This window comes from Bos javanicus, chromosome 13 (assembly GCF_032452875.1).
Source record: "Bos javanicus breed banteng chromosome 13, ARS-OSU_banteng_1.0, whole genome shotgun sequence".
Taxonomy (NCBI): Eukaryota; Metazoa; Chordata; class Mammalia; order Artiodactyla; family Bovidae; genus Bos; species Bos javanicus.
Window position 1 is genome coordinate 73,248,128 of NC_083880.1, and position 26,559 is coordinate 73,274,686.

At 49.7% G+C, this 26,559-nt stretch overlaps 1 protein-coding gene across 2 annotated transcripts; it reads left to right on the plus strand.

Moving 5' to 3' along the window:
* Nucleotides 1–38: 38 nt before the first annotated feature.
* PABPC1L (poly(A) binding protein cytoplasmic 1 like) lies at nt 39–25,841 on the plus strand. Of its 2 annotated transcripts, XM_061437691.1 has the most exons (15): nt 39–2,287; nt 4,915–5,108; nt 10,118–10,233; nt 11,778–11,917; nt 12,071–12,165; nt 14,507–14,644; nt 14,951–15,046; nt 19,461–19,727; nt 20,626–20,710; nt 21,342–21,470; nt 22,017–22,123; nt 23,129–23,222; nt 24,656–24,786; nt 25,220–25,297; nt 25,659–25,841. In XM_061437691.1, the coding sequence occupies exons 1-14, from the start codon at nt 2,095–2,097 to the stop codon at nt 25,289–25,291; spliced, it is 1,857 nt and encodes a 618-aa protein (XP_061293675.1). In that variant the 5' UTR covers nt 39–2,094; the 3' UTR covers nt 25,292–25,297; nt 25,659–25,841. The 2 variants fall into 2 exon arrangements, with proteins under 2 accessions (XP_061293675.1, XP_061293674.1); XM_061437690.1 differs by lacking the exons at nt 20,626–20,710; nt 21,342–21,470; nt 22,017–22,123; ... (2 more) ...; nt 25,220–25,297; nt 25,659–25,841 and having other exon boundaries at nt 19,519–19,635.
* Nucleotides 25,842–26,559: the final 718 nt, after the last annotated feature.

The following is a 26,559-nucleotide window of genomic DNA, read 5'->3' on the forward strand; positions in this document are numbered from 1 at the left end:
ACTTCTGAGCACACTTATTTGGGGCTCTACTCTTCAAAAGGAGGCAGCAGCTTCATTTCATCCTTTCGAGCCAGACAGCCCAGTTGGTAAAGAGTGCCTGCAATGCTGGAGACCCCGGTTCAATTCCTGGGTCAGGAAGATCTGCCAGAGAAGGGATAGGCTACCCACTCCAGTGTTCTTGGGGTTCCCTGGTGGCTCAGCTGGTAAAGAATCCACCTGCAATGCGGGAGACCTGGGTTCGATCCCTGGGTTGGGAAGATCCCCTGGAGAAGGGAAAGGCTACCCACTCCAGTATTGTGGCCTGGAGAATTCCACGGACTGTATAGTCCCTGGGGTTGCAAAGAGTTGGACACGAGTGAGCGACTCTCACTTTTCACTCTTTAAAAGGAGGCAGCAGCTTCATTTCATCCTTTCGAGCCAGAAGTGTTGGGAACAAATTGCCTTGAATGAACACAGAGCCTGTCCACCTTCCACAGCAAACCATCAAGGTGTTAGATCCTCATCTGTGGCTTCAATGATTTGGTGATACGGATTATTACTTTGCATCCTACTCAAACACCACCACCACTTACTTGTTTTAAAACCCTGAGATGTAACCAAACAAGATGGTAGCAGAAGTCCTAGTCACCTCCAAGTTTGTACAGGCTCTGTTATCTGCCCTAACATTATGTAAGATAGCCTGCAGCATTGAGTTTCCTCATGGGGTTTGCCCCAGTCTCAGAACATCCACATTGGGAATTCCTGGCAGTCCAATGGTTAGGACTGGGCGTTTTCACTCACTGCACCTAGGTTTGCTTCCTGATCAGGAAACTAACATCCTGCAAGCCACGGGCATGCAGCCAAAAAGATGAAAACATCCACATTCCCACAAGGATGGAGGAGGGGGTCAAGACAGGAAAATAATTTAAGCCCAAGTTAGAACTGGTTGATGCTTGGTAGTGTAGGTGGGGCAGCCAAGACGCACTCCTGCCCCTGGTTCTCAAGCTGTTTCACTTGTCACACCCAACCAAAGGTCAGTGGGAACCCACCTGTTTTACTGAAGCAGGAAACAGGAGAGGCTCAGGGGAAGTATCATTTCAAGGTAGGTTGGACCAATATTTTCAAAAAGGATTCCACACCACAGATTGGGACTGCAAACGAAGGCTGACAGAAGGGTCTTGGTGCTTAGTTTGGGACCACCACCATGACCTTGTTCTGTCAGGTCCTTACAGTTTCCACAGAGGCTGGACTTCGTGAACCTTCGGGGTGGAGCACAGGTGGGTTGGTTTCGCTCAGAGATGATCAGGGAATGTCCCACGAAAGGCTCTCGGCAGAACAACTCCGGTAAAGAAGGACCTTAAGAGTGTTCCGGAATTCTCACATGGAGCCTTCAGTCCCAAATCACCAAGCCGGGGTCGGGGGTGGGGGAGGGTTTCCCTGGCCGTCCAGTAGTTAAGAACCCCCTGTGCTCCAGTGCACCCGGCATGGGTTTGATACCTGGCCAGGGAACTAAGATCCCCATCCTGTGCCGTGGGGTGCGGGCGCAAAAGCAAATCACCAAGAGGGTTCCAGATGGCTGAGACTAAACCCAGGCTGTCTTGATGAGAGAAAGCCTGCTTTCAGGAGGATAGGTCCACATTTTGAAACGGCATCCTGCAGGGAATTCTCCCGTTTGTGTGTAAAACGCACAGAGCACGCGGTCGCCTTTCATCCTTGTGTAGAGGGAATCCTCTAAATTTCAGAGAGAGGAAACGGGTGAAGAAGGACAAAGACGTGATGGGGATCAAAACCCAGGTGTCTTGCCGTAGAGTGCCGCCCTCTCCGCGCCGCTGGCGCCGGCCCGGAGCCCTACCCGGGGCCAGGTGAGGGCTCTCCCCGCTTCCCGTCGCGGGGGCCGAGATGCCCGCCACCTGGGGCTTCTAGAAGGCTGAGGGGGGGAATCCCAGCTGCGGGGGCGGGACCCGAGCGCGCTGGCGATTGGCTCGGGACGGCGGGGGCGGTCAAGGCCGGGGGCGGACATGGGTGGGAAGAGCGCCGCCGCCCCGCGCGCCCCCGCTGCCGCGTCCCACCCGGCTGAGCACACGCGGGCGCCGAGCGCGGGGCCGCGCGCCCAACATGAACGCCAGCGGCCCGGGCTACCCGCTCGCCTCGCTCTACGTGGGCGATCTGCACCCGGACGTGACCGAGGCCATGCTCTACGAGAAGTTCTCGCCCGCTGGCCCCATCCTGTCCATCCGCGTGTGCCGCGACGTGGCCACGCGCCGCTCGCTGGGTTACGCCTACATCAACTTCCAGCAGCCCGCGGACGGTGAGCCCCCGAGGGAGAGGTGGAGCCGCGGGTGCGGGGGGTGGGGTGGTGGTGATGGACAGACAGACTGTATCCCAGCCACCAGCGCTCTTTCATCTCTGGCTACTCCCGCACCTTCCATTTTGCAGCCAGGAAAACTAAGATCCAGAGTTGCAGGAGAAGGGCCCTGAGATAAGAACTAGCAATTAGTGTGCCCGGAGATCAGCCCTGGGATTTCTTTGGAAGGAATGATGGTAAAGCTGAAACTCCAGTACTTTGGCTACCTCATGCGAAGAGTTGACTCACTGGAAAGGACTCTGATGCTGGGAGGGATTGGGGGCAGGAGGAGAAGGGGACGACAGAGGATGCGATGGCTGGATGGCATCAACTCGATGGACGTGAGTCTGGGTGAACTCCGGGAGTTGGTGATGGACAGGGAGGCCTGGCGTGCTGCGATTCATGGGGTCGCAAAGAGTGGGACACGACTGAGCAACTGAACTGAACTGACTGTTTCACTGGTGCTCCGTCTTCCGGAAGAGAGGTGATGCTGCTGAGTGAAAACAGCCAAGGGCTTTGGGGTCAGCCAGACCTGGGATGGGAAGGCCAGCAACGGTGCGACCTTGAGCAAATGAGTCATTCTGAGGTTCAGTTACCTGTCTGCAAAATGGGAGTGTCACCTGCCTTGTAGAGTGATTGGGAGAAAAGCAATGCACACCAGCCAGTGAGGAAGATGCCCCGGAAGGCACAGGTGATGGTGCGTGGGGCAGCCAGGAGTGCTCGGCCTCGGTCTGTGGCCTTTTCTGACAGCAGATCTCGAGGTCTGTCTGCATCAGGCGCCTCCACTTTGGGGAACCCCAAAAAGCTGCCTCCCCTCTGGAGTCCACAGCCCATTTCTCAGAACTGATAGGATCGATCAGAGCTTGCCAGCTGGGTATGTCTTGACTTCTGTTCAGAGCCGAGAGGAGAAAAATTAAGAGCGCTGGGTTTTGTTGGAGCTCTGCCATGAGAGTGTGAGCTTGAGCAAGTCGTCACACTTGGCTCCTCTTTTTCTGTAAAATGGAACTAAGGCTTGTTCCCGAGGAGCATGGAGGGAATGGGGATTGTGTCTAGGAAGTAGTTCCAGTGTCATGTGGTACATTGTAAGCCCTCGGTAAGTGCTAATCTAAGAAAAATCCTGGTAACTATAGCAGGTGTAAGGTAACTCTAGCAGGTGTGAGACTCTGGAGACGTAACCAGAAGAGGCCTGCCCCAGCCAAGTCCACAAGGGGGCGCCTTTACTCTGAGGCTCCTGGGAGGCTGGGGAGGTTCCCGCCTCTGGGAGTTTGCTGGGGAGGTTTGGCTGGTTTCCCAGCAGGTGACTGAGTTGGATTCCAGGGAGATTTCCCCTCTGCTCTGCTTCACCCAGCCACTGCCTCTTGCTGTCTTCCGCCAAGTCCTGTACAACCTGATTTAATAGAATGGGAAATTGAGCTCCAGACAGGAGAAGGAGTTTACTCCTGGCTGTTTATGGCAGGACTAGATGGAAAACCCAGACTTCTCCAAACTTGTCCACTGAGTATTCCTCAGTTCCCCTCCATGCCTCTGAAACCTGAAGTGTCCCTGTAGCTGGGGACAACACGCCACCTGGCAGGACGATGGGCATATGCTGTTGTGCTTAGACATACTACTGTTTACCACATACCTATTTGAGCTAGGCACAAGGCGCTTTGCACAGGTTATTTAATTTTTAACACTGGAAAAAAAAATGATTGATTTTATTTATTTGGCTGCACCTGGTCTTTATTGCAACATGCGGGATCTCTTAGTTGCAGCATGCAAACTCTTAATTGCAGCATGTGGGATCTAGTTCCCTGACCAGGGGTGGAACTCGGGCCCCCTGCATTTGGGAACATGGAGTCTTAGTCACTTGACCACCAGGGTAGTCCCACACCTTATTTAATTTTCAGTCTGTCTGACAAGCTGGAGGTGGGTGATATTCTCTCCCTTTGTTAGATGTAGAAAGTGTGTTAGTCAATCAGTTGTGTCCGATTCTTTATGACCCTGTGGGCTGTAGCCCACCGGGCTCTGTCCATGGAGTTCTCCAGGCAAGAATACTGGAGAGAGTTGCCATGCTCTTCTCCAGGGCATCTTTCCAACCCAGGGAATGAACCTGAGTCCCCTGTATTGCAGTGGATTCTTTACCCACTGAGCCACCAGGGAAGTCCTTGAGTAGTATAATCATCACCACTTCTTTCCAAGTGTAGAAATGGACTCAGAGATGTGATGTTCACTTTCCCAAAAGCCATCCTCTTTGGGATCAAATCTCAACTCTGCTGGCCAGCACCTCTGAGCTTCACTTTCCTCAAACTCCTGCCACCCTTGTCATAGGGACCCTTTTGATCATTTCCCCTTCTGAGCCTCAGTTTGTCTTTTTATAAAATGGGGGTAGAAACTCATGCTCATTTCACTATGATAAAAGAGTTGAAGGAGAGCCTACCTGGAAGCCACACACATGAATTCTATTTATTCTTCTTGAGCCTTCAAGCTCTTATCTCGAGTGAGACCCAGCCAGTGGCTCATTTATTGATCGGCTCAGCTCCCAATTAAGTTGTTGAGGGCTCAGGGAAAGAAAATGCCCTTAATTAGCTCCTTTCTCTCCTCCTGTCCAGCGGAGCGGGCACTGGACACCATGAACTTTGAGGTGATCAAAGGCCAGCCCATCCGCATCATGTGGTCCCAGCGAGACCCAGGACTTCGTAAGTCAGGTGTGGGCAACATCTTCATCAAGAACCTGGAGGACTCCATTGATAACAAGGCCTTGTACGACACCTTCTCCACCTTTGGGAACATCCTGTCTTGTAAGGTGGGTGTGCCTGTTGCAGCGGGGGGGCAGGTGGTTCTGGGTTAGACACCTGAATGATGGGAGAGGATTAGCAAGCAGCACCTCACTTTACACTTTACAAGGTCTTATCAGTAAAGTTCCAGGTTCAGCTAGCACCTGAATGATAGTCGTTCTCAGTTTTATCTTCACAGAACTATTTAGTGGTCACCTATGGATTGGCTAACTATTGCCGAATAACCACCTCAATATAGCAGGTGTCAATAGCAACCATTTATTTTGCTCATAATTCTGCCATTAGTGGTTTGGGCTGAGTTCAGCTGGGCAGTTCTTCTGCTCTTAGCTGGATCCTTTATGTGCCCACTGAGAGCTGGATGGCTCTGCTTCTGGGGAGTGAGTGGTTGTCAGTTGGACTGTCCTGGCTTTCCTTCCTGTGGGCTTTCATCCTCCAGCAGGCTCGCTCAGGCTGTTCTCATGGCAGTAGTAGGGTCTCAGCAGGTGGAGAGCGGAAGCTCACCAGGCCTCTTGAGACCTAGACTTAGAACTAGCACTGTCATTTCATTGCGTTCTACTGGCCAAAGTAAGTCATGAGAACAACCCAAATTCAGAATGAGAGGGCAGGAGACATCACAGGACAGAACAGGTAGATGCAAGAAGGCCCTTAATCGGGGCCATGATGGCAGTGGACAGCATGTTAGTAGCATTTCTCTTATGATGGAATGGAAATTTCCTAAGAATAGGGATCTTGCTCACCACTGTCTCCCAGTCCCTAAATGAGATATGGAAACATAGTAGGTGCTCAATAAATATTTGTTGAACTAATGGCTGTATTATCATTTGGAAAGGAATGTGGGCATTTCTCTGACTTATAGTTGAGGGTCAGGGGGCCATACAGCTGGCTAGTCTGTCCTGACAGGCCTAACCCTGGGTGTTTTTGCCCTCTGATTTTATGAGGATGGTTGGTCAGTTACCTTGCAGCCTTTGGTATGTCCAGCCTTCTGGGGAGGTGGCCGGGGGAAGGGGGAGTGATGGCGCCCCTGTGTGTTAGAACTCTTCCTTGACTCCTACTGTGTGACAGGCACAGTCCTGAAGTTCTCAAGTGAGGACTTACCCTCTTTCTGTGAGTGAGGGGGTATTCTCGTGACTCAGAGGGGCACACAGACTGGAGGAGGTGCATTAGCTGCTAAAGGCGCTCCATGATGGAAAGAGCTGTTTCCTACCTCTGAGGATCAGTGGAAGGGGAAGTCGTAACTGTGTGCTAAGTTCCTACAATAAGAATAGCAGATTTTCCCAGTACTTTGCGTGTGCAGATCTTCTGCATATATGTCCTCATTGAATTTCCTACAGTGGCCTCTTAAGATGTAAATAGGAGGATCTCTGAGTTACCGTGGAGGGCAGAGAGACTCAGAATTGGGATCACTTATTCCCAGTTATATGTTACGGTGGTGGGAAGTAAGTGGCTAAGCCAGAATCTGAAGCAGTGGGTTTGCCAGCTTAGTTGAAGCTAACTTAACGGGGATGAGTATGTCTGTCCTCATCATTGAGGGCTTGAGGCTCCCTTTGGGTCACTGAGGATTGGAACGAAAGCTCTGTGTGACTTGGGCAAGTCTTTGCAGGCCTAACGAAGCCCTGTTGGGGGCCTGGTTAGGTACAAAGCATTCAATGTGGTCCATTAGCCTGAGTGTTTGCCTTCATATTTTATGAGGATGGCTGGTCAGTTACCCTACCCAAGACCTTGGCATATCCAGATGGCGAGGGCAGGAGAGAGATTGGGAGTGATGGCACCCTCTGAGTTAGAACTCTGTCTTGCATGCTCTCAGCCTGTTGGGAGGAAATGGTGAGACTTTTAGCAACAGCAGGAAATTGAGCTCTGAGGGAGATGCATTGGGATCCAGGGAGACAAAGGCCCAGGAAGGATAGTGCCCTGAATGGCTGAGGAAAGGTTTGTGAGGCATGGTGGGACTCCCCTTGATCTGGAGCCAGGATCCCCAAGTGCAGACATCAGCCAAGCCTACCAAGCAGAGAGGCAATGTAACATAGTTGGTTAGACCTTGGACTTTGGGACCAAGAGTCCTGGGTTCAGATCCTGCCTCTTCCACTTTCTGGCTGTATGGCCTTGGGCTGGTTGTTTAAGCTCTCCATACCTCAGTTTCCTCTAAAAGGGGACAATGACAAAATCTACCTCGTTAGGGTGGTGGTGAATGTATTGGTTGGCCAGAAGTTTCATTTGTGCATTTCCATAACATCTTACAGATCCCCTTGAATGAAATTTTTGGCCACCCAGTGTTAACTCAGGTAATTTTCACAACACAGGTAGCCCTTGAAAGAGTAGTGGACTTCCCATTAAGCATATGTCAAAGTGTTACTTGCTCTTTTGTGTCCAACTCTTTGCAACCCCATGGACTGTAGCCCACCAGGCTCCTCTTTCCATAGGATTTCCCAGGCAAGAATACTGGAGTGGGTTGCTATGCCCTCCTCCAGGAGATCTTCCCAACCAGGGATTGAACTAGGCTCTTCTGCATTGCAGGCAGGCTCTTTACCACTAAGCCAATGGGGAAGCCCATTAAGCATCTACAAGAATCAAATAATTATTTCTGCTGGCTGGCTGACCTTGGAGAAGTCATTTATTCCCATTTTCTCCAATCAGGCATTTGAGACTCAGAGGATAAGAATTGCCTGGGAGGGTTCTTATGACAAATATATCAGTATGGGATGCCCTTAGCAGGTGTTTGGCTCAGAGTGGGGCTCAGTCAGTGTGATTAAATATGAATGGCAGAGCTGGGCTTGAGTTGAACGTGGAGGGGCCCTACTTGGGGCTTGGAGGGGTGTGTGTTGGTTATGGATTTGGAAGCAGGACTTGTGCAGCGCCAATTGGAGAGCCTCAGTTGTCAGGTTGGTGTAGTTCTGTGGATTGTAGGAGCTGCTGGGGTTATTCCCAGAGAGACATGGTCACAGTTACATTTTAGAAAAAGTGTCACACAGGTCAGCCCAGAAAGAAACTGGGTTGGGAAACTGGGATGGTGGTCGAGGTAGAAAAGTGTCACTTCGCTGAGTGGGGGCAGTCCCCTCAGTGAGGGGAGCCAGGGATCCCATGACACAGTCACTAGGGGTCTTAGTGCAAATTCAGCCAGAGGAAGGGGGACTCTATGAACCCAAGATCTTTCCTGTTCTTGAGGTCTCTCCTAACTTGAGAGGGGAGCCTTACAGAATGGGAGTAGGATGTTTGTGGATCTTTTCAATATTTGAAACAAGTCTGCTGTTGAAATAACTAATTGGTAAATGTTTTTTGAAAATATTTATTTGGCTGCAATTTTTGTTGAAGCATATGAACTCTTAGTTGTGGCATATGGATAGGATCTAGTTCCTTGACCAGGGATCGAACCCAGGCCCCCTGCACTGGGAGCATAGAGTCTTAGCCACTGGACCACCAGGGAAGTCCCATTAATTGCTACAGTGTAAACAATGTGGAAAGAAAGAAAAAAGATTCCATCACTTTCAACTCTAGTTCCCCAAAATAGTAATTCTTAACAGTTTTGTGTGTCTGTTTAAAAATTTCTTTGCCAAGGTATGGAAGCAACCTAAGTGTCCATCAACAGATGAATGGATAAAGATGATGTGGTTTATATATGCAATGGAATACTACTCAGCCATAAAAAAGAATGAAATTTTGCCACTTTGCAGGAATGTGGATAGATGTGGAAGGCATTATTCCAAGTGAAATAAGTCAGGAAAAAACAAATACTGTATGATATCATTTATATGTGGAATCTAAAAAATACAACAGATGAGTGAATATAATTAAAAAAAAAGAAGCAGCCTCACAGATATAGAGAACAAACTAGTGCTTGCCAGTGGGGAGAGGAGGAGGGACAGAATAGAGGTGGGGGGGCGGTGGGAGGTACAAAGTATTGGGTGTAGGCTTGCTCAGGGGTATATTGTATAATACACAGAATATAACCAATATTTTGTAATCACTGTAAATGGAAAGTAACCTTTAAAAATTATATACAAATAAAAATATAGCCATCCCACACTTTCCCTCCTTTCTTTCCTTCCTTCTTTTATCTTTCCCCTCTCTGTCACTTTTCCATTCTTTCTCTCTCTGTCTCTCTCACTGTTCAAATGGTTTCCACTACATATGTATTTCTTGTGTTAGCAGAAACTTAAATGTTATAAAAAATGCCAAAAAAAAAATGTTCTCAAATGTGTAGATGCCCACTTGAATCCAAGTGGACTCAGTTTTTTCCCCGCAGGTAACAATATACCTTACAGGTAACTCTGCCAGCCATGAAATCTCTTCAACTATGCATACAGCAGACCAAGATGTGTTATTTACTTAACCAGTCTTCTGTCTTCTGTCTCTCTCTCTTTTTTTTTTTTTTTTGGTCTGCCAATAAATAGTTTATTTAAAACAGATCAGCATTAATAAAATGTACAAATTAAATGTATAAATATTAGAAACAGTGTATCATTATTATTTTACTATATGCCAGTGACAGTGAAGTGAGGTGGTTCAAGTCTCAGTTTTGGTATTCACTAGCTGTACAACCTGGAGCAAGTTATGAAGCCTCTGTTTCATTTCATTTATCTGTAATAGGGGTTAATAACTTCTACCTCATAGTGTTATAACAGGGATGAAAGAAGTTAATTTCACACAAGCAGCATTTGGGACGCCAGTCTCCTCTTGATGGACATTTGGGTTGTTTCATGATGCAGCAAGGGAGGGCAAGTGACTTGAATCTAATCCTTTTATCCATCGCGTTAGGAAGATCATTGAAAGCTGGTCTGTGGTATAGACAAGACCTGTGTTCAATCTGAGGATTCTGTCCGTCTTTACTGTGTGATCTTAAGCAAACACATTGACCTCTCTGAGCTTTCATTTCCCATCTGTAAAATAGGGCTGTTGCGTGACATAGGGTTGTCTTGACAGGCAGGGAGCCAGCACTCAGATATTAGTCATTTATCACGATTGTCATTCTTTTCTACGGGAACCTCCTGCTGGATGCTCTGTGTCCTGTTTCCCTGTGGTGCAGGTGGTGTGTGATGAGCACGGCTCCCGCGGCTTTGGCTTTGTGCATTTTGAGACCCACGAGGCTGCGCAGAATGCCATCAGCACCATGAACGGAATGCTGCTGAATGACCGCAAAGTGTGAGTGAGGAGGTGGGGGGCGTGGGGTCAGGGCTAAAGGAGCAGAATCATGGTACCACCAGCCTGGGACCAGTCCTACTGCTGCCAGCTAACGGACACTGGACACAGAGCCGCTGTGGTCTTACTGGCAGTGGTACCTCACATGAGCTGCTCAATCTCCTGGGGACTCGCTTTCCTCAAGTAAAACATGGGGCTGCTGACATGTGTTGGACGGTGATTCTGAATAGTAAATGAGGAGATGCTTTGGAGATTCCAGCTAATGGCCAAGTCATCCATGGACTCAGTGATCTGTTTCTTTTTCCAGCCTTCTCAGTATGGCTGTGCACTTTATTAAACCTTCTGCGTCCTGGGATATGGAGACAGGAAGGAAGGTTGGCATACACTTAGCCTGCCACTTTCATACCTTTAAGTTTGGCGTCTTTCCCACTTTACAGATGGAAAATTGAGTCACAGGTGCTGGAAAGAATCTGCTCTGGTAATTCTCACTTAGTTCTGGGTTTTTTTTTTGGCTGTGCCGAGTCTTAGTTGCAGCATATGGGATCTAGTTCCCTGACCAGGGATCAAACCCAGCCCCTTGCATTGGGAGTGTGGTGTCTTAGCCACTTGACCACAAGGGAATTCCGCCCTAATTCTGGTTCTGCTCATCAGATGGCCCAGCCCTAAGCCTGAGGCTGAGCAATGGAGGAGACTTTGAGCTGGGAAATGCCCAGGGTCATTTTGTCCAGAGTTTCTCTCTCAGTAAACCTGAACTTGGGTGGGCTTTTCCTGAATCTCCAGAAGCGTGTTTCTATTTTTGGCAGGTTCAGTTTGCCTGTTTTCCGGTTACTCCGTTTCCTTCCATTTTTGTTGCCAGCTGTAACTATCTTGTGCTAAATATCTTATAGGTACCTCAAGTTTTTTTTATCCTTTATTTGTTTTCCTTAATCTAGGATAGTTTCTTAGATTTTATGTTTATGTGGACTTGGAAATTACAATTTTTAAACTTCATATTACACTTAAATTATTTCAGGGCCCCCCACCCCCACTCTGCCACCTGCCCCAGCGACACTGGGATAAATTGCATCTGGTTCTCTCACAACCAGCGCACCCAATACATGTTAAATGAATAAGCAAATCCCTCTGATGTGAGTTTGATCCCCAGTTTATTGGAATGACCATTGAGGCTCAGAGAGGTTAGTAACTTGCCGGGGGTCACACAGCTTGGCAACTACCAAGTGAGGACTCAAGCCCTTTTCTGTGTGACTCCCAACTTTGTGCTCTTGTGTCTTGGGCACTCAGCTGCCTCATGTGCAATAGGATATCCAGTGCACTTGTCACAAGAGGAAAGTCATCTGAACCTTACTCTGGGACATAGAGTCTTGGCTGTTGGAGGTGGTTGGGTCTTGGAGTATTGTCCTGCCCAGTCCCCAGATGAGGAGTACAGAGGCCCTAAGGCCGGCGGCAATTGATTCAAGTGACCCAGGCCTGCTGGGCGGGCTGGAGCAGGAATGGGGGTGGTTGATGGCAGCCGTAGGCAGCTGCCTACCCTGTTGGTATGTCCACAGCTTCGTTGGCCACTTCAAGTCCCGACGGGAGCGGGAGGTGGAGCTGGGCGCTCGGGCCATGGAGTTCACCAACATCTACGTGAAGAACCTCCACGTGGACGTGGATGAGCAGCGCCTGCAGGACCTCTTCTCCCAGTTTGGTGGGCGCGTTTCCCAAGGGAGTTGAGGATCACTTCTACTCCCAGCTCAGGCTGTGGGGAGGGCCCCCTGGGGCTTCCAGAAGGCTTTGGGGGAGGGTGGGGGACATCTCGAGGCTTCCTTGACACCCCTTTGAGCCGAGTTGCCCTTCCCAGGGAAGATGCTGAGTGTCAAGGTGATGAGGGATGACAGTGGCCACTCCCGCGGCTTTGGCTTTGTCAACTTCGAGAAGCATGAGGAAGCCCAGAAGGTAGGAGCATCCCCATGGCCCTGTTTCATGGAGGAGGTTCGGAGCCAGGCCTGGGAACAAGGGAGATTAGGAGCAGAGGGCTCCAGCTGCCCATGGAGGAAAAAGTCCCTTCCCAGATTGGGTCCACAGGAGCCAGGGCCCTTCATGCCTGTGGTGAAGGCAGATACCTTCTACCTCCTCTGGTTGCTTCCATACCCTGAGGTTAGCTGGCTTTTCACAGAATCTTACTACACGGGAGCTAGTAGGGGCCTTTGAGACAGCCATTGTTTTGGCCCTGCACATGGCATGTGGGATCTTAGTTCCCTAATCAGGGATCTAACCCTCACTCCCTGCAGTGGAAGCACTGAGTCTTAACCACTGGATCACCAGGGAAGTCCCAGCCATTACCCTCTTCTTGACTTGATGGTGGGATTGAGGCCAGGGAGGGGCAGTGCCATGTTATTCCTTGCTTCCAAGCCTTTGCAAAGTTTTCTCAAAACTTCCCCTCCTGTATTCTTTAGACCAGTGCTGTCCACTGGAAATATAACATGGGCCATGTGTGCAGTTCAAAACTGTCCAACAGCCACGCTAGCAAGGATAAAGACACTCCTGTAATTTTAATAATATATTTTGTTATTCAAATGATCACTTCAATGTGATATAACAGTGATACAATGGATTGTGATACAAAATTTGTATTGATAACACTGAGATTTTTACATTGCCTTTTCTGTACCAATTCTTTGAAATCTGGTGCCTTTAGCACATGTCAGTTCAGATGCCTTATTTCAAGTATTCAGGCGCTGCATGTGACAAGTGACTGCCATGTTGGACAGTATAACTATAGATTATTGACAGGTCTCAGCTTATACTTTTCCCTCCTCAGGAAGCCACCTCTCCTGTCCTCAATGCTTCTGATGAGGTGTCCCTCCTGTCTGTCTCCATCTTTAGCACAGATTCTCCTTCGATAGAACTGAGGGCAGGGACTGGGTCTTGTGTCACTGTTAAATCTCTAGTATCGCTGGTAGGTACTAGGTACATATATCCTGACCTAGGGAAAGGTTCAAGGTCACACTATGAGTAACAAAGGGTTAATGTCCTATTTTGCCTCCCACCGTGAAGCTGGTTCCATGGCTGCTGCCCCATTAGCTCACTGGTCATGGAAGAGCTCAGCCTATGGTGGGATCCTGGGCCCATCTTGAGAGCAGCTGCTTCTCACTGAGCATGAACCACGGGCCAGGCGCTGCCTGGTTTTTCATATGCTCTACTGTAATTATCAGGATCCAGTAAGTTGTAGCTAAGAAGACACATCATTGGAGTTAGAATCAATTCTTTCTATGAAGTTTTGTCCTTAAGTAAAGGGCTCCTTTGAAAACTAAGTTTTTGTGTGCCCTTGAACAAGTCCCGTCCTTTATGTAGACTTTGATTGTCCCAACTATAAAATGATAAGTTGGAGTAGATGGATGAAGCTGGCAGGGGGAACAGTAGTCTCCAAGGTCTTAGGTAATGACCTGAGACTAATGTAGACAGTCAGTTCTTGGGGGCCCAGTGTTTTTACATATATTTACCTTCATCTGCATGTTTAGGTAGAGAAGCAAATCATCATCATGTGAAAGTATTTACTAATGAACTGACCACTTAAATATTCAGTTCCTTCCAAACATTTCTCCTCCCTAACACCAGTGTCTAATCCACATCTTTGAGTCAATACACATATGGGTCTGCCTTTTGCAGATTTTTGCAGATGAATTAATGCAGACTCAGTTCATTATGAATGGGTTGTAGAAAGACATTGTACCTCTTACAGAAGGTATAGGATTTCATGGAATCAAAACCACTGACAGTTTGGGATCTGGCAGGCTTAGGTCAGTTAACTGAAGAAAAATCAACAAGGGTTAAGAAGTCAATGCTTCTAATCTAAAGCCTTCATAGTTAGCAAAAAGGGTTCTCTTTGCTGTGAAACCCCAACATGAAGGCTGTGGATGATGGTATCACACCATTTTGAAAGAATGATGCTTGTTGCTTTGTTCAAGTGATCAGTGTGTAGTTATACTTGGAAGCTAAATATTGAGTATGGGAAACGTTGCAAATTAAAATTTCACTTTTCAAAGTAAAGCTCAAAGCAATTAAAAAAAATATCTACAGTTTACTCTGAAATTTTGTCCCATGCTTTTTAAAAAAATGGATTCATTTTAAATGGCCTTGATCCTGCCTGGTACCAGTTACTCTCAGCTAACGAGGCTGGCCTGGCTTGCAGGTGGCGCCCCCTGGACCCAGGAGATGGGACTGGAGGCCAGGTTAAGGCCAAGGGCTCATGAGAGTGGTTACCAATGGGGTAACTGGCTGCCTCTTCTCTGCACAGGCTGTGGTGAACATGAACGGGAGGGAGGTGAGCGGGCGGCTGCTCTACGTGGGCCGGGCCCAGAAGCGGGTGGAGCGGCAGAATGAGCTGAAGCGCAGGTTCGAGCAGATGAAGCAGGACCGGCTGACCCGTTACCAGGTAAGGGTCAGGTTTCCTAGGGCAGCTGCTTCGATGTGACAGTGTGTGTGCCGCCCGCCCGGAATGTGGCTCCCACCCCCAGCAGTCCCACTTCCGGAAACTTGGCTTTGGGGATGGGGTGAGGGGGAAGGGGTTGCAGCTTCTAGGTGCTGGGCTGGCTGAGTGATAGGTGGGGTGCCGGGGCGCTGGCCTGCTGGGAACTGGAGGCTTGGTGGGTGGAGCCCTATAAGCCCCTCCTTCCATCCCAAGGCATTCTGGGACTTGGAGGGGAAGAGGCGTGTCTAGCAGGTATCCTTTTCCTTCTAGGGCGTGAACTTGTATGTGAAGAACCTGGATGACTCCATAGATGATGAGAAACTGAGGAAAGAGTTCTCTCCCTATGGAGTGATCACCAGTGCCAAGGTCAGGGCCCGGGGCTCCCACAGAGGATCCGTAGCCTTCCCTCCCATCTTCACTGGCCTTGAACACCCCACCCCCACCCTGCCTTGTGGCTTTCAGGGAGTTGGTGGTGCTAGGCTGCTCCTTTTGGAGTGGGAACTGGGTCTGACCCCACTGAAGCTTGTTTATCTGCATCTTATCTGGACTGGAGGGGAAGAGGGTAGAAATGTAGTCCCACTCACACAGCTGGACTTATTGGGGTTCACTGTAACCTAGGTTCATTCAACAAGCATTTATTGAGTGCCTACTGTATGCCAGATACCAGAAATTTATGCCTCGGAATTTCCATTGACTTCTGTTGTCTGGCCCTGGCCGGTGATATAACCTCTTTCTGGGCCTCAGTTTACCCATACGGAAAATGAAAGAGTTGGCTTACATCATTCTTTGCTCATTATTTATTGAGCACCTGCTGTGTGCTCAGCTCTCTTAGCATCAGAGATGTGATGTTGGCTCTGTGACCTTGAGCAGGTGTCTTTCTAGCCTCTTCTGTAAGATGAGGGTGATGGGCTCCCTGGATGGTTCTGAACCCTGGCTTCTCATTAAAATCCCTTGGAGAACTCTAATGTAGACACCCAAGTTAGAGAACCTGAATGTAGATCTCTGGGCATCTTAATTTTAAAAGCTCCGCAGATTTTAAAAAGTATTTATTTGGCTGTCTCAAATCTTAGTTGTGGCATGTGGGTCTTTGTGGTGCACAGATTCTGTAGTTATGGCATGCAGGCTCAGTTGTGCAGTTGGCAGGCTTCGTTACCCCAAGGAATGTAGAATCTTAGATCCCTGACCAAGAATCGAACCTGTGTCACTGGCATTGCAAGGTGGATTCTTAACCACTAGATCACCAGGGAAGTCCCTCCCCAGATTATTTTTAAAAAGAAAGACACAGTGATCATTCATTCCATACTTGAGCACCTGCTGTTTTGCCAGGCCCTGTGGGGAGCACACAGGAATAAGTCAGATGTAGTCCTTGCTCTTGAGTAGCTTATAGTCTTGTGGGGAAGTCAGATGCATCACTGACTCAAGTCAACTATATGGTGTGGTGGGGGTGAGGTCAGTATAGGAGTCAGAGTTGTGGTAGCTTAACAGAACAGGAAGGAGGACTTCCTGTAAGAAGTGGCAGTGGCAGCAGCATTTGCCTTGGCTGTGAAGAGGTAGGGAGCTGCAGGTGGGAATGAAGAACTTTCCAAACAGATCAGTGTGGGTGAGGGCCTTGGGACCTGCACATGTAGTGTGATAGCTGGGTTCTTAGGAAGTGGTCTAGAAGTTCTTTTGCCTGTTGAACCCTTTTTAAATGTTCTTCAGGGAGCCTGGTATTTGGGGACAAGGTTCTAACAGTTTTTGAGTTAAGGACCTTTTCTCAAAAAAAAAAGTGATAGAAAGCTATGGGACATGTGAATTAAACACCAGTAACTCTGATTCAATTGAACAATTGGTAAGCTGATAAATTTGATTTATATAAAGCTCTGGTCCCTCTTTCATGGCAAATGCATACTTTATATAGTATTGTGGTTGGAAGCTGGGATTTTAAAGTTAATCAGAACTAGGTCTAAAGCCCAGTCCTAGCATTAACTAGTTATAGAGCCTGGAGGAAGCCATTTGGTTTACTTACTCATCTGTAAAATACGGGGGTCATACTACCTACTTTGAGAGGTGTCCTAAGAACTAAAAGGCCTGCAGGTGGAGCACCTGCCCTCCATAGGTAGTGAAATCATGACCTAATTGTTTACACATCTTTCATATAACTTCAGGAGGCTCACTGAACTCCTTGAGGAACTCTTGAATTGAAGGGAATTGTTAAAATCTGGGTTGCTTAGAGATGGGGCACACTGGGGTGATTATCTTGTTATAAAATGGGAATTTTATATAATCATTCATAGACTTATATAATTTATTTTCTATTTTATAAAATAGTGCTTGAAAATGAGATGATAGAGCTCTGCATAAGTATTCATCATATAATTTTCTCTCTTTTTAAAACTACCTAATAGGAGTTCTTATTAACTTGTTAAAACACTATTTTTGTGCCAAGAAAATTTGGCTGTCTGATAAAGCTTATGGACCCCTTCTGAAGATATTTTTAAATGCATGAAAAAAAATTCATAGGATTACAAAAAACAGCTGTATTGAAATATATTTGTTAAAATACTAAGGTGACAGCAGTAGGTACTTCTTTAGTAATGCCTCAAGCTATAAGACCTAAAAAAAACCAATTAAGATCTGGGGAAATTCCTTGGCTGTCCAGTGGTTAGGACTCTGCGCTGTCACTGCTGAGAGCCCAGGTTCAATCACTGGTCGGGGAGCCAAGATTCCCACAAGCCACGTGGCATGGCCAAAAGAAAAACAATTGTAAGACTTGTGAACTGGCAATGAGCCTAAAAGATCAAGGTCAGCAATAATTAATGTGATAGGAAAATATTCCTCTTGACGAAGTCTGCACAGCTAATGCTACTTTATTTTGTCTTTGCCTGTATTCAGAATAGAAGGAAATGCTAATGTGAAAATACACCATTTTTTTTCCCATCGAAGTTCACAGACCCCTAGATTTCTATCCAGTGATCTTTCTGAGGGGATCTGTGAACGCTCAGGTCAAGGCCTTGTATGAATGGGTAGCAAAGTGCAGTTGAAAGTCACTGATGTTAGGGTGTGGGCTCTAATAGAGCAGATTTACAATGTTCTCAGCTCAGGTCCTCAAGGAGTCAGGCCAGTGTCTCAACCCTAAAAAAAAAAAATCAGGAATCGTAAATGCAATATGGATTGAATCTTGGGAGAGAGAAATGTTAGAAAGGCCAGTGAAATCTGAATGAAATCTGTGGTTCAGTTAATAGCATTGTAGATAATAATTCATAGTATTGTCCCAATCAGTTGATATTGTAGTTTTGTCCCCATGTTAACATGGTACGTTTGTCAAGCTAGGTGAAAGGTATGTATGTAAGTCTGTACTGTTTTTGCAGCTTTTCTATAAATCTGAAGTCCTTCCACAATAGAAAAGTTGTTTGGTTTTTTTTTAAATATCACCTTTACGACTGATATGAACCAGGTTGGAAAAGTGGCTTCTTCTTTCTTTTTAAATATGTATTTATTTGACTGCTCAAGGTCTTAGTTGTGGCATTCAGGATCTAGTTCCCTGACTAGGGATTGAACCTGGGCCCCTAGAATTGGGAGCACAGAGTCTTAGCCAGTGAACCAGCAGGGAAGTCCCAGAAAGGTTACTTTAATAGTTTGAAAAAAAAGACTAAGAACCTCTTCCTGAGATTTCCAAAGAACTTGGCTCATGCTTTGCCAAGGCAGTGGAGGTTTTCCAGCACTGTGCATTGGGTTTGAGTTGTGGCTAATGTGTGACCCGCTGGCTGGGTGACCATGGACAAGTTATTCTTTTTTTTTTTTTTCATAATAGGTTTTTGTTTCTATTGCAAAGAAAATCAACATGATAAAGCACCAAAAATACAATTCAAATTATTTTCGTGTTCAATACAAATCCCTTTAATGGAGTCTCTAGAAACTACAGCTCTTAAGAGCATCTTACTTTGTCCATAATTCACAAATGAACTAAAGAACTATATGGGTAGTTTAATGAAACCCAGGGAGTAGTTGAAATACAGATTTTTCATCATAGTGACGCCCACCAAAAGGTTTAAGATAGTAGCCTGGCTGAGGAACCCTGCCCCTAAATTTTAACCTGTCCCAAACTATTGAACCACTTCATTATAGCCTTGCTGATGAAGGCAGAAATAGTAACAATTTAAAGCAGCTTTCCATCACTACTTAAGAAAATCTTTTTAAAAATATTTATTTATTTATTTGACTGTTTCAGGTCTTAGTTGCAGAGCGTGGGCTCTCTAGTTGTGGCTTCTGTGGTTGCAGCTCATGGGCTTAGTACCTCTGAGGCATGTGAGAATCTTAGTTCCCTGACCAGGGATTGAACCCACATCACCTGCATTGTGTGGTGGATTCTTTACCCACTGGACCACCAGGAAAGTCCCAGGAAAATCTTTAGGAGGAAAATTTAGAGGTCAAAATGAACTCTGAAATGCACCTATTCTCACTAACTCTGGGGAATGGTCTAGTAACTGAGGATCAGCCCCCAGGTAGCAGGTGAGCTGGTCTTGGACAAGTCATTCTGAGCCTCACTTCCATCACCTGTAAAGTGGGAGTGGCCATGCCTCCCCGCTCAGGTGGCTCTGCCTGTCAAATGAGAAGGCCTGTCAAGCATCTGGCATGCGGTGGGCCTCAGTAAATTTAAGGGTGAGAGGACCTCCATCAATTGCAACTTCTGGGTGCCCTCTGCACCAGGGCAGCCTCCTCCCCAGGGGAGGGAGGGGAGCTTGACTCCAGGATTCTTCCTTCTTCACCCCCAGCAGCCCTTGTCTTGTCTTGCTTTTAGGTGATGACAGAGGGTGGCCACAGCAAAGGGTTTGGCTTTGTGTGTTTTTCCTCTCCAGAAGAGGCGACCAAGGCCGTGACAGAGATGAACGGGCGCATCGTGGGCACCAAGCCACTGTACGTGGCGCTGGCCCAGCGCAAGGAAGAGCGGAAGGCCATCCTGACCAACCAGTACATGCAGCGCCTCTCCACCATGCGGGCCCTGGGCGGCCCCATCCTGGGCTCCTTCCAGCAGCCTGCCAGCTACTTCCTGCCCGCTGGGCCCCAGGTGACTGCCTGCCCACCCCCCTTCCGGGGCGGCCAGGGAGAGCAGGCAGATCCCAGATTTGCAGGCAGAGAGGGATTCCCAGGGTGCTTCTGCTGGAAGCTCACTCAGCAGGTGGCCGTGGTCACCCCATCTCTGAAAGGGGTAATAGTGTGTCCAACAGTGCTTCCTGATCTAGGAGAGATTTGTGAATATAGTGCAGAGAAAGACACTCTGTGGTCAAATACTGGGTTGGCCAAAAAGTTCATTAGGGTTTTTCCATGCTCTGTGATGGAAAAACCTGAACAAACTTTTTGGCCAACCCAATACATTGGGAAAAGATTGCATTAAGCCAGACAAGCCTAGATTTCTTTACCGTGTACCTTCTTCTACCCTACTATGCCAGCAGGCACCGTGACTTTCCCAAACTGGCAGGATTTACAGATTCTCCCAACTGAGGTGGTCATTTTTGAGGGCTGTCTGCTAACATCTCTCCTGATATCCTGAGGGGTCTTGTTTGGGGAAGGAGCTTGTGTAACCTGGAGGGGTGGGAAGATGTCTGTAGGAAGATGAATGGCTCAGAGAATGGGAACATTCCTTCCCCTTTGTGGTTACTTAAGCTGGCATGAGGGACAGTGGGATGTGTCACCATTTTATCCAGGTCACTGGGCTAGTACCACTGATCAGCAGAGCAAGGACTGAGCCTGAGATCTTGCCCTGAAGGGCTCAGGGCTAACGGACCTCCTGAGATGGGAAGCAGGAGCCTTCACCCCAACTTTCTGGGTATTTGCTGACCGGTCCCCTGAAGGGCAGACTGGCATTCCTGCAGTGGTGTCCTTGAGGGATGCAGTTGCTCACCTCTCCCCCTGCGCCCCCTGCTGCTGCCACCCCCCTTCACTCTAGGTCTTTCTCTCCTACACAGCCTCCAGCTCAGGCTCCCTACTATGGCTCTGGCCCACCCATCCAGCCTACCCCCAGGTGGACGGCCCAGCCACCCAGACCGTCATGTGAGTGACCCAGCCCCTCCCCCTCGTGCCCCACCCCCGGGGGGGCAGCATGTGTTAAAGATGTGGACTTGGGGGTCAAGCCTGGCTCTGCTGCTTCCTAATCATTTGGGTGGGTGACGTCTCCCCTCTGAGCCTCGGTTTCCTCTTGTGAATATGAGCCTGAGTGAGATGAGTGTAAAACACCAAGGACAGGGCTGTGTGCATGTAGAAGACACGCACACAGGAGCTGTTACCTTCAGTGAGCTCCAAAGGCTCTCTTGACTGGTGGTGGTGAAAGTTCCTGCAAAGCTGAGAAAACGAAACTCCATTGGCAGTACTGTTGAGGATGGTCCTTCTCTTCAGAGGGAAGTTCACCCTGACCTGAAGCTGACTTTGGGGGGCCAGGGTGTGTGGTCCTGATACCTATGCCTCTTGGGGTCCCGGGTAGACAGAAGTCGGGTTGGCTTTGTAATTGCAGATTTCCATCCCCCTCCCCTGGAGGTCTGCGTCTCTGGTGAATTCCCTCCCTCCTCTGTCTGCCATTCATGTTCACCTTGCCACCCGCTTCCTCACCTTGGAACTGTCAGGGTGCAGTGTGTCCCTCTGATTTTCCCCCTCCACTAAACTTTCTCCATGTTCCCCGTGCCACAAGCCGCTTACCCACCCGGGGCCTCGGTGGTCCGGCCAGCAGCCATGTCTCGGCGCCCCTTGACCCCCGTTGGAAGCTCCAGGCAGGTCTCCACCCACGTGCCACACCTGGTGCCCCACACCCAGCGAGTGGGTGAGTGTGGGCAGGGCCAAGAGGAACCGAATGGAGGGCAGGTGGGGGGGCAAGGGCTTGCTGCTGGGGTTGATGCTGGTGGGGAGTCAGAACTGGCCTCCACGGTGACCCTGCCGCTGGCCCCCCTGGAGGGCAGTGCTGGCACTGGAGACCTTGCACAGTCATCAGTGGTAGTCAGCATGGGCTTCGGGGTCCTACAGACCTAGTTCTGGGGCTGACTCACTCTGATCTTGCTTGCTGCTGTACCTTGTATCCTCTTCCCTAAAATCCCGGTGAAAACAGTATGCCTGCTGTGTTATGTGAGTGAATGCAGTCATATCTGCAGGGGCTCAGCACCAGATCTGAATCTTAAGTACCTCAGCAGCTGTGAACAGGGGCATAGGTGCTGGCTATAAGGCCAGCATCTGTTCCTTCACCTGGCAGATGTTTGCACATCTGTGTGTTGACCCTTTACGCCGTTTAGGGAATTCAGTGTGAATGCTGGTTTTGAGCTGTTAGGCTTTTGAGTTGCTGTTGGGCCTTATCATCCCTACTTATTTCTTCCAGCCAACATTGGTACCCAGACCACAGGACCCAGTATGACGGGATGCTCTACCCCTAGCAGGCCTCTCCTGACACACACATACTCCACGCCAGCACACCGCACTGACAGGGTGAGGCTGGCCCAGCTGCCCTCTTAGTTTGGGCTCCAGGGGTGCCTGGCTCAGAACCTCCTCTAAGGCGTTGCTGGTCTCTGGGCCTTGGTCTTCTTTCTTTTCTTGGCTTGTAAAGTTTCATTTATTAATGTGTACCATCAGAAGAGATATTCCGCCCTCCCCCCACCCCACCCCCCCCCCGCCCCGCCCCACATCCCACCCTTACTAACAGGGAAAAAAGGCTAGGATCACATTTTGTTTGTTCATCACAAGCTGCTTTGCCTGGGTTATTACCAGAATTAACTTGGGTTTCCTTAGTATTTACGTGGTGAGCAGCGAGAATGTGATCAGTCTGCAGAACGGAACTGAAAACATCTTCTGTAATTAAAAGACTGTGTGTTTATCTCCCTGCCCCCTAAAAAAGTCTCCAAGTCAGCATTTTCATATCCTGTCTAGAATTTCTGTGTATATACTTCAAACTATTTCCTGCAGAATGAACAAAAGTAGGCTTTAGAGAGCAAAACTATTTTAAAGTTACCAAGATGTGAAAAGTGAAAGTTGAGTCTGACTCTTTGCAGTGACATGGACTATATTCCCCAAGGTCCTCTGTCCATGGAATTCTCCAGGCAAGAATACTGGAGTGGGTTTCCCTTTTCTCCTGGGGATCTTCCTGACCCACAGATCAAACCCAGGTCTCCCACATTGCAGTCAGATTCTTTACCAGGGAAAGCCCACCAAGAATGGGTCAGAAATCATGCTGGGGACGAAGCCATAAAGCTACCTGATTAAAAAGTGCCTGTCTGGCACCAGTGGTCAGTAGTACGTAGCTTCACTTGGCCACATGCATCAGTTCCTGGCACCGCAGAACACATCTGTATTAGAACGTCACTTTGTCTTCTAGTCCACCGTGCCCGCCCCCTGCTCCCCCTCCTCCAGAGACTTCCTTGGAGGCCTGTGCTCACCCGCTGGGGGTAGCTTTGCCCACCTGTGTGGTTAAGGGATGTGTCCTCGTGCCATGTGCAGGTCCAGGAGCCCGCTGTGCACGTCCCCGGACAGGAGCCCCTGACCGCGTCCATGCTGGCTGCAGCACCGCTGCACGAGCAGAAGCAGATGATCGGTGAGTGGCTGTTTCCCCTACCCTGGAGCAGGAGTGGGGTGCGCCACCAGCTGACTCACCAGCTGGAGGTCAGATGTGGAGACCAGGTCCCCAGCCTCAAGCTGACCCACCTGCTGGGTGACTTTGTCCAAAGTGCCTTTACTTCCCAGGCTCCTGTTCATCTTCAAACACTGGTCAGACCAGGCAGTCTGAGATTTCTTCCAGCCTCGCTGTTCAGTGACTTTGACTCCGGCTGGGAGAAACCCCAGATGTGGGGAGATGGGTGAGGGGAGCTCGAGCGGGTAGGAGGAGGAGCAGGAGGGTAGGGTCTTGGGTTTCTGCCAGCAGATGCCTGTAGGGTGGGTGCTGTGGTTCCACACACCCCTCCTGACGGGAAGAGGCTGTCACCACGTTTCATCAGTCACCCAGCGCCCACTGCTGGGAGGCAGGATATAAACATGCACTGGGGAAATACACGGTCCCCCACACCTGAACTCCTGCGCACGCATCTCCTTCCCGGTGTCTGGCAGGCCCTGCTGAAGGGTTAGGGTTAGGGTTAATTAAAAGAATGAATGAATGAACGAGCTCGCCATGGTCTCCAGGCTCTCTTCACCAAGACCTCCAGGCTCTTCTCTGAAGGCCCCCAATGCCGTCACCCCATCGTTTACCCAGCTCACTGGGGCTTCTGTCACTTTCCTACCCACCCCTCAAAGAAAAACTGTAAATGGGCTTCATGGAGGGGGAAGGCTCTGTGGGCAGTGCCCTGGAGACTCCTTCACTCTCCTCGTGGGAGAAGCCCTCCCGCCCCCACTAATGGCACCTAGCGCCCTGTCCTGGCTACACCCTCCACGCATCGCCACCAGCACGAGGCCCCGTCCCTGGAAGTGCCCGCTGGTGGAAGGTGAATTTATCTTGTGTGTTTGGCTCCACCATCCCTCCAAAAACTCAAGTTCCACATTATTGTATCCTGTCTAGAATTCCATGTGATCCTTCAAATGACTTCTTGCCCAATGAACAAGAATAGTTTGGTTTTTTTCCCTGCCATACCATGAGGCATGTGAGATCTTAGTGCCCCGAGCAGGGATCAAACCCTGCCCCCTGCATTGGAAGCACAGAGTCTTAACCACTGGAGTGCAAGGGAAATCCAGCAAGAGTAGTCTTTAAACTGCAATCAAGGCTGTGCCAGATCACCTATGCAGTATAACGTATAATGTCAAATTTGATTCTTCAAACCAGCCTCCAAGGTGGGGCTTGCTGTGCTCACTTTACACTTGGGGAAGAGGCTCCTAAGAAGGTTCAGTGACACACCTGGAGGAAGCCGTCGTGGGGCGGAAACCTGAAATGCCTCTCTGTTCAGTTCCACGATATACACCGCCCTCCTCCCGCCCCCTGCCCCGGGGATGCCCGGCTTTCCACCAGGTCTGTGCCTAAGCCTCAGAGGCTGTTCTATACAGGTGAGCGTCTCTTCCCCCTTGTCTACAACGTCCACGCCCACTTGGCCGGCAAGATCACGGGCATGCTGCTGGAGATTGACAACTCGGAGCTGCTGCTCATGCTGGAGTCCCCAGAGTCCCTCAACGCCAAGGTGGGCTGGAGCCTGGGGGCAGTGGGGAGGCCTGAGGGTGGAGGAGGGTTACGGAGCCAGGTGTCTGCTGCTGGGACAGAGGAGGTGGGTTTTCTTGCTAATATCTGCTGGAGGTGGGGGTTGGGGAGAGCCTGGTAAAGGGCCTGCGGCTTCAGCCCCTCCCATTCTCTGCAGCTCCGCAGGCAGGACTGTGTAACAGGAAGCTGTGTTCTGACCCAGCCTAGGGGAAGGATTCCCCCCGCTCTCTGGCTAGGGTAGAAGGTGGCCGTGGGGGGTTTCTGTCATGGGAGCTGGTGAGCAGTCAGATGGCAGCTCTGCAGCAATGCTGGGGAGGTGGGGGCTGGAGGCGGGGGAGGAGAGGCTGTCTCAGGACCCTGCTGGGGCTGCTGCACTAACCCCCACCCCCACCCCCACCCCGCCATGTACCCTACAGGTCGAAGAGGCTCTGGCAGTGCTGCAGGCCCACCAGGCCACGGAGCACATGCAAGGAGTGAACCTGTGCTGAGACCAGGTGGGTGGGAGGGGGCGGGAGAAGGGTGAGCTGAGCCCAGAAGCTCTAAGGAACAGGGCAGGGACATGCAGACTCCCTGAGAACCCTGTGGTGTCACTGGCTTATCTCGGAGATAACCCGAGGAGGCGTTCAGGGGAAGTGGTGAGGATGAGAGGCGAGGAGGACAGACTGTGATGGGAACTGGTGTGGACTCTGGTGCCCAGTGGAGGGGTGGTTCTCTCACTGGCTGCCCACCGTGGGGCCCAGCTCAGAACAGGCTGGCCTTGTCCTGGGGCCCGCCTGGTGGTGCTTGGGCTAGTCTGCATCCTTACTTTAAGACTGCCGTGCTTGTTTTACAAACATCTTATCTTTTCATCCCCAGAAAATGGAATCCTCACTCCCTTGGCCGAGAAACAGTGTTTCCTGCTCTTGTCTCTAAGGCCCTGTGAGCCGCGACTTCCCAATTGGGGTGTATCTGTACTTGGGCTTTTTGTGGAGTGGAAGGCTGGTCACCCGGCCAACCTCTTGCCTGTTGCTTTATGTATTAAAAGTGCTGCAAACTTCACCTTGTCTCTCAGGAGGCCTTGTGTCAGAGGGAGGTGGGCAGGGCAGAGGGTAGCCTTGGTTGGTGGGGCTCTGGCTGTAGGGAACAGAAGCCTAGACGTGTGGTTATGTACACAGAGCGCCTGCCAACTGTGCACCTGACAGCAGAGGTGCCAGGGACTGAGCCAGGCCACCTGCCGACGGTGCTTCGGGGTGCGGACAGTTACCACAGGGCACTGGAGCGCCACACGTGGGACGTGCCTGGGGGTTCTGGAGCCTGGCTTGAGCAGCCTGCAGGGCGGAACACTCTGGAAGCACCAGCTGCTTCTTTGCTCTGGGCTGGCTGGTTAAGGGGCTGCGTGGCAACTCCACTCCTGGAGAAAGGCCTCAGGGTGCCCTCCCAGGCTGTTGGTTGATGCTGCTGTAATGTTTATGCTCCAATGTTTTCATGAGGAAATCAAGATACTTGCCTTCTATGAGGACCTCGAGAAGGGAAAGTCACTTGTGACCAGATGTTACCACCGAGCCTGCCTAAAATTAGGCGAAGAGTCAGGCCCGCTTAAGAGGCAGGGAGAAAAGGGGGGTGCAGCTTCCCGATTTGAAATGGTCCCTGGGCCAGGCCCACAGAGTTGCTGTGACTCAAATCCGCTTCAGCCTGGAAGTCTGGTTGCTCTGTCCTCGGAGAGGATGGAACCCTTTCCTAAGAGCTGAGTATTGCCCAGCACTGAGCATGATGGGGG

Bases quoted from the DNA above. Each gene is read 5' to 3' on its own strand.
- PABPC1L (XM_061437691.1), top strand. From the start codon at position 2,095: ATGAACGCCAGCGGCCCGGGCTACCCGCTCGCCTCGCTCTACGTGGGC. The intron at 12,166-14,506 runs GTAGGAGCATCC...TTCTCTGCACAG, and splicing joins AGCATGAGGAAGCCCAGAAG to GCTGTGGTGAACATGAACGG. The intron at 21,471-22,016 runs GTGAGTGTGGGC...TATTTCTTCCAG, and splicing joins GCCCCACACCCAGCGAGTGG to CCAACATTGGTACCCAGACC.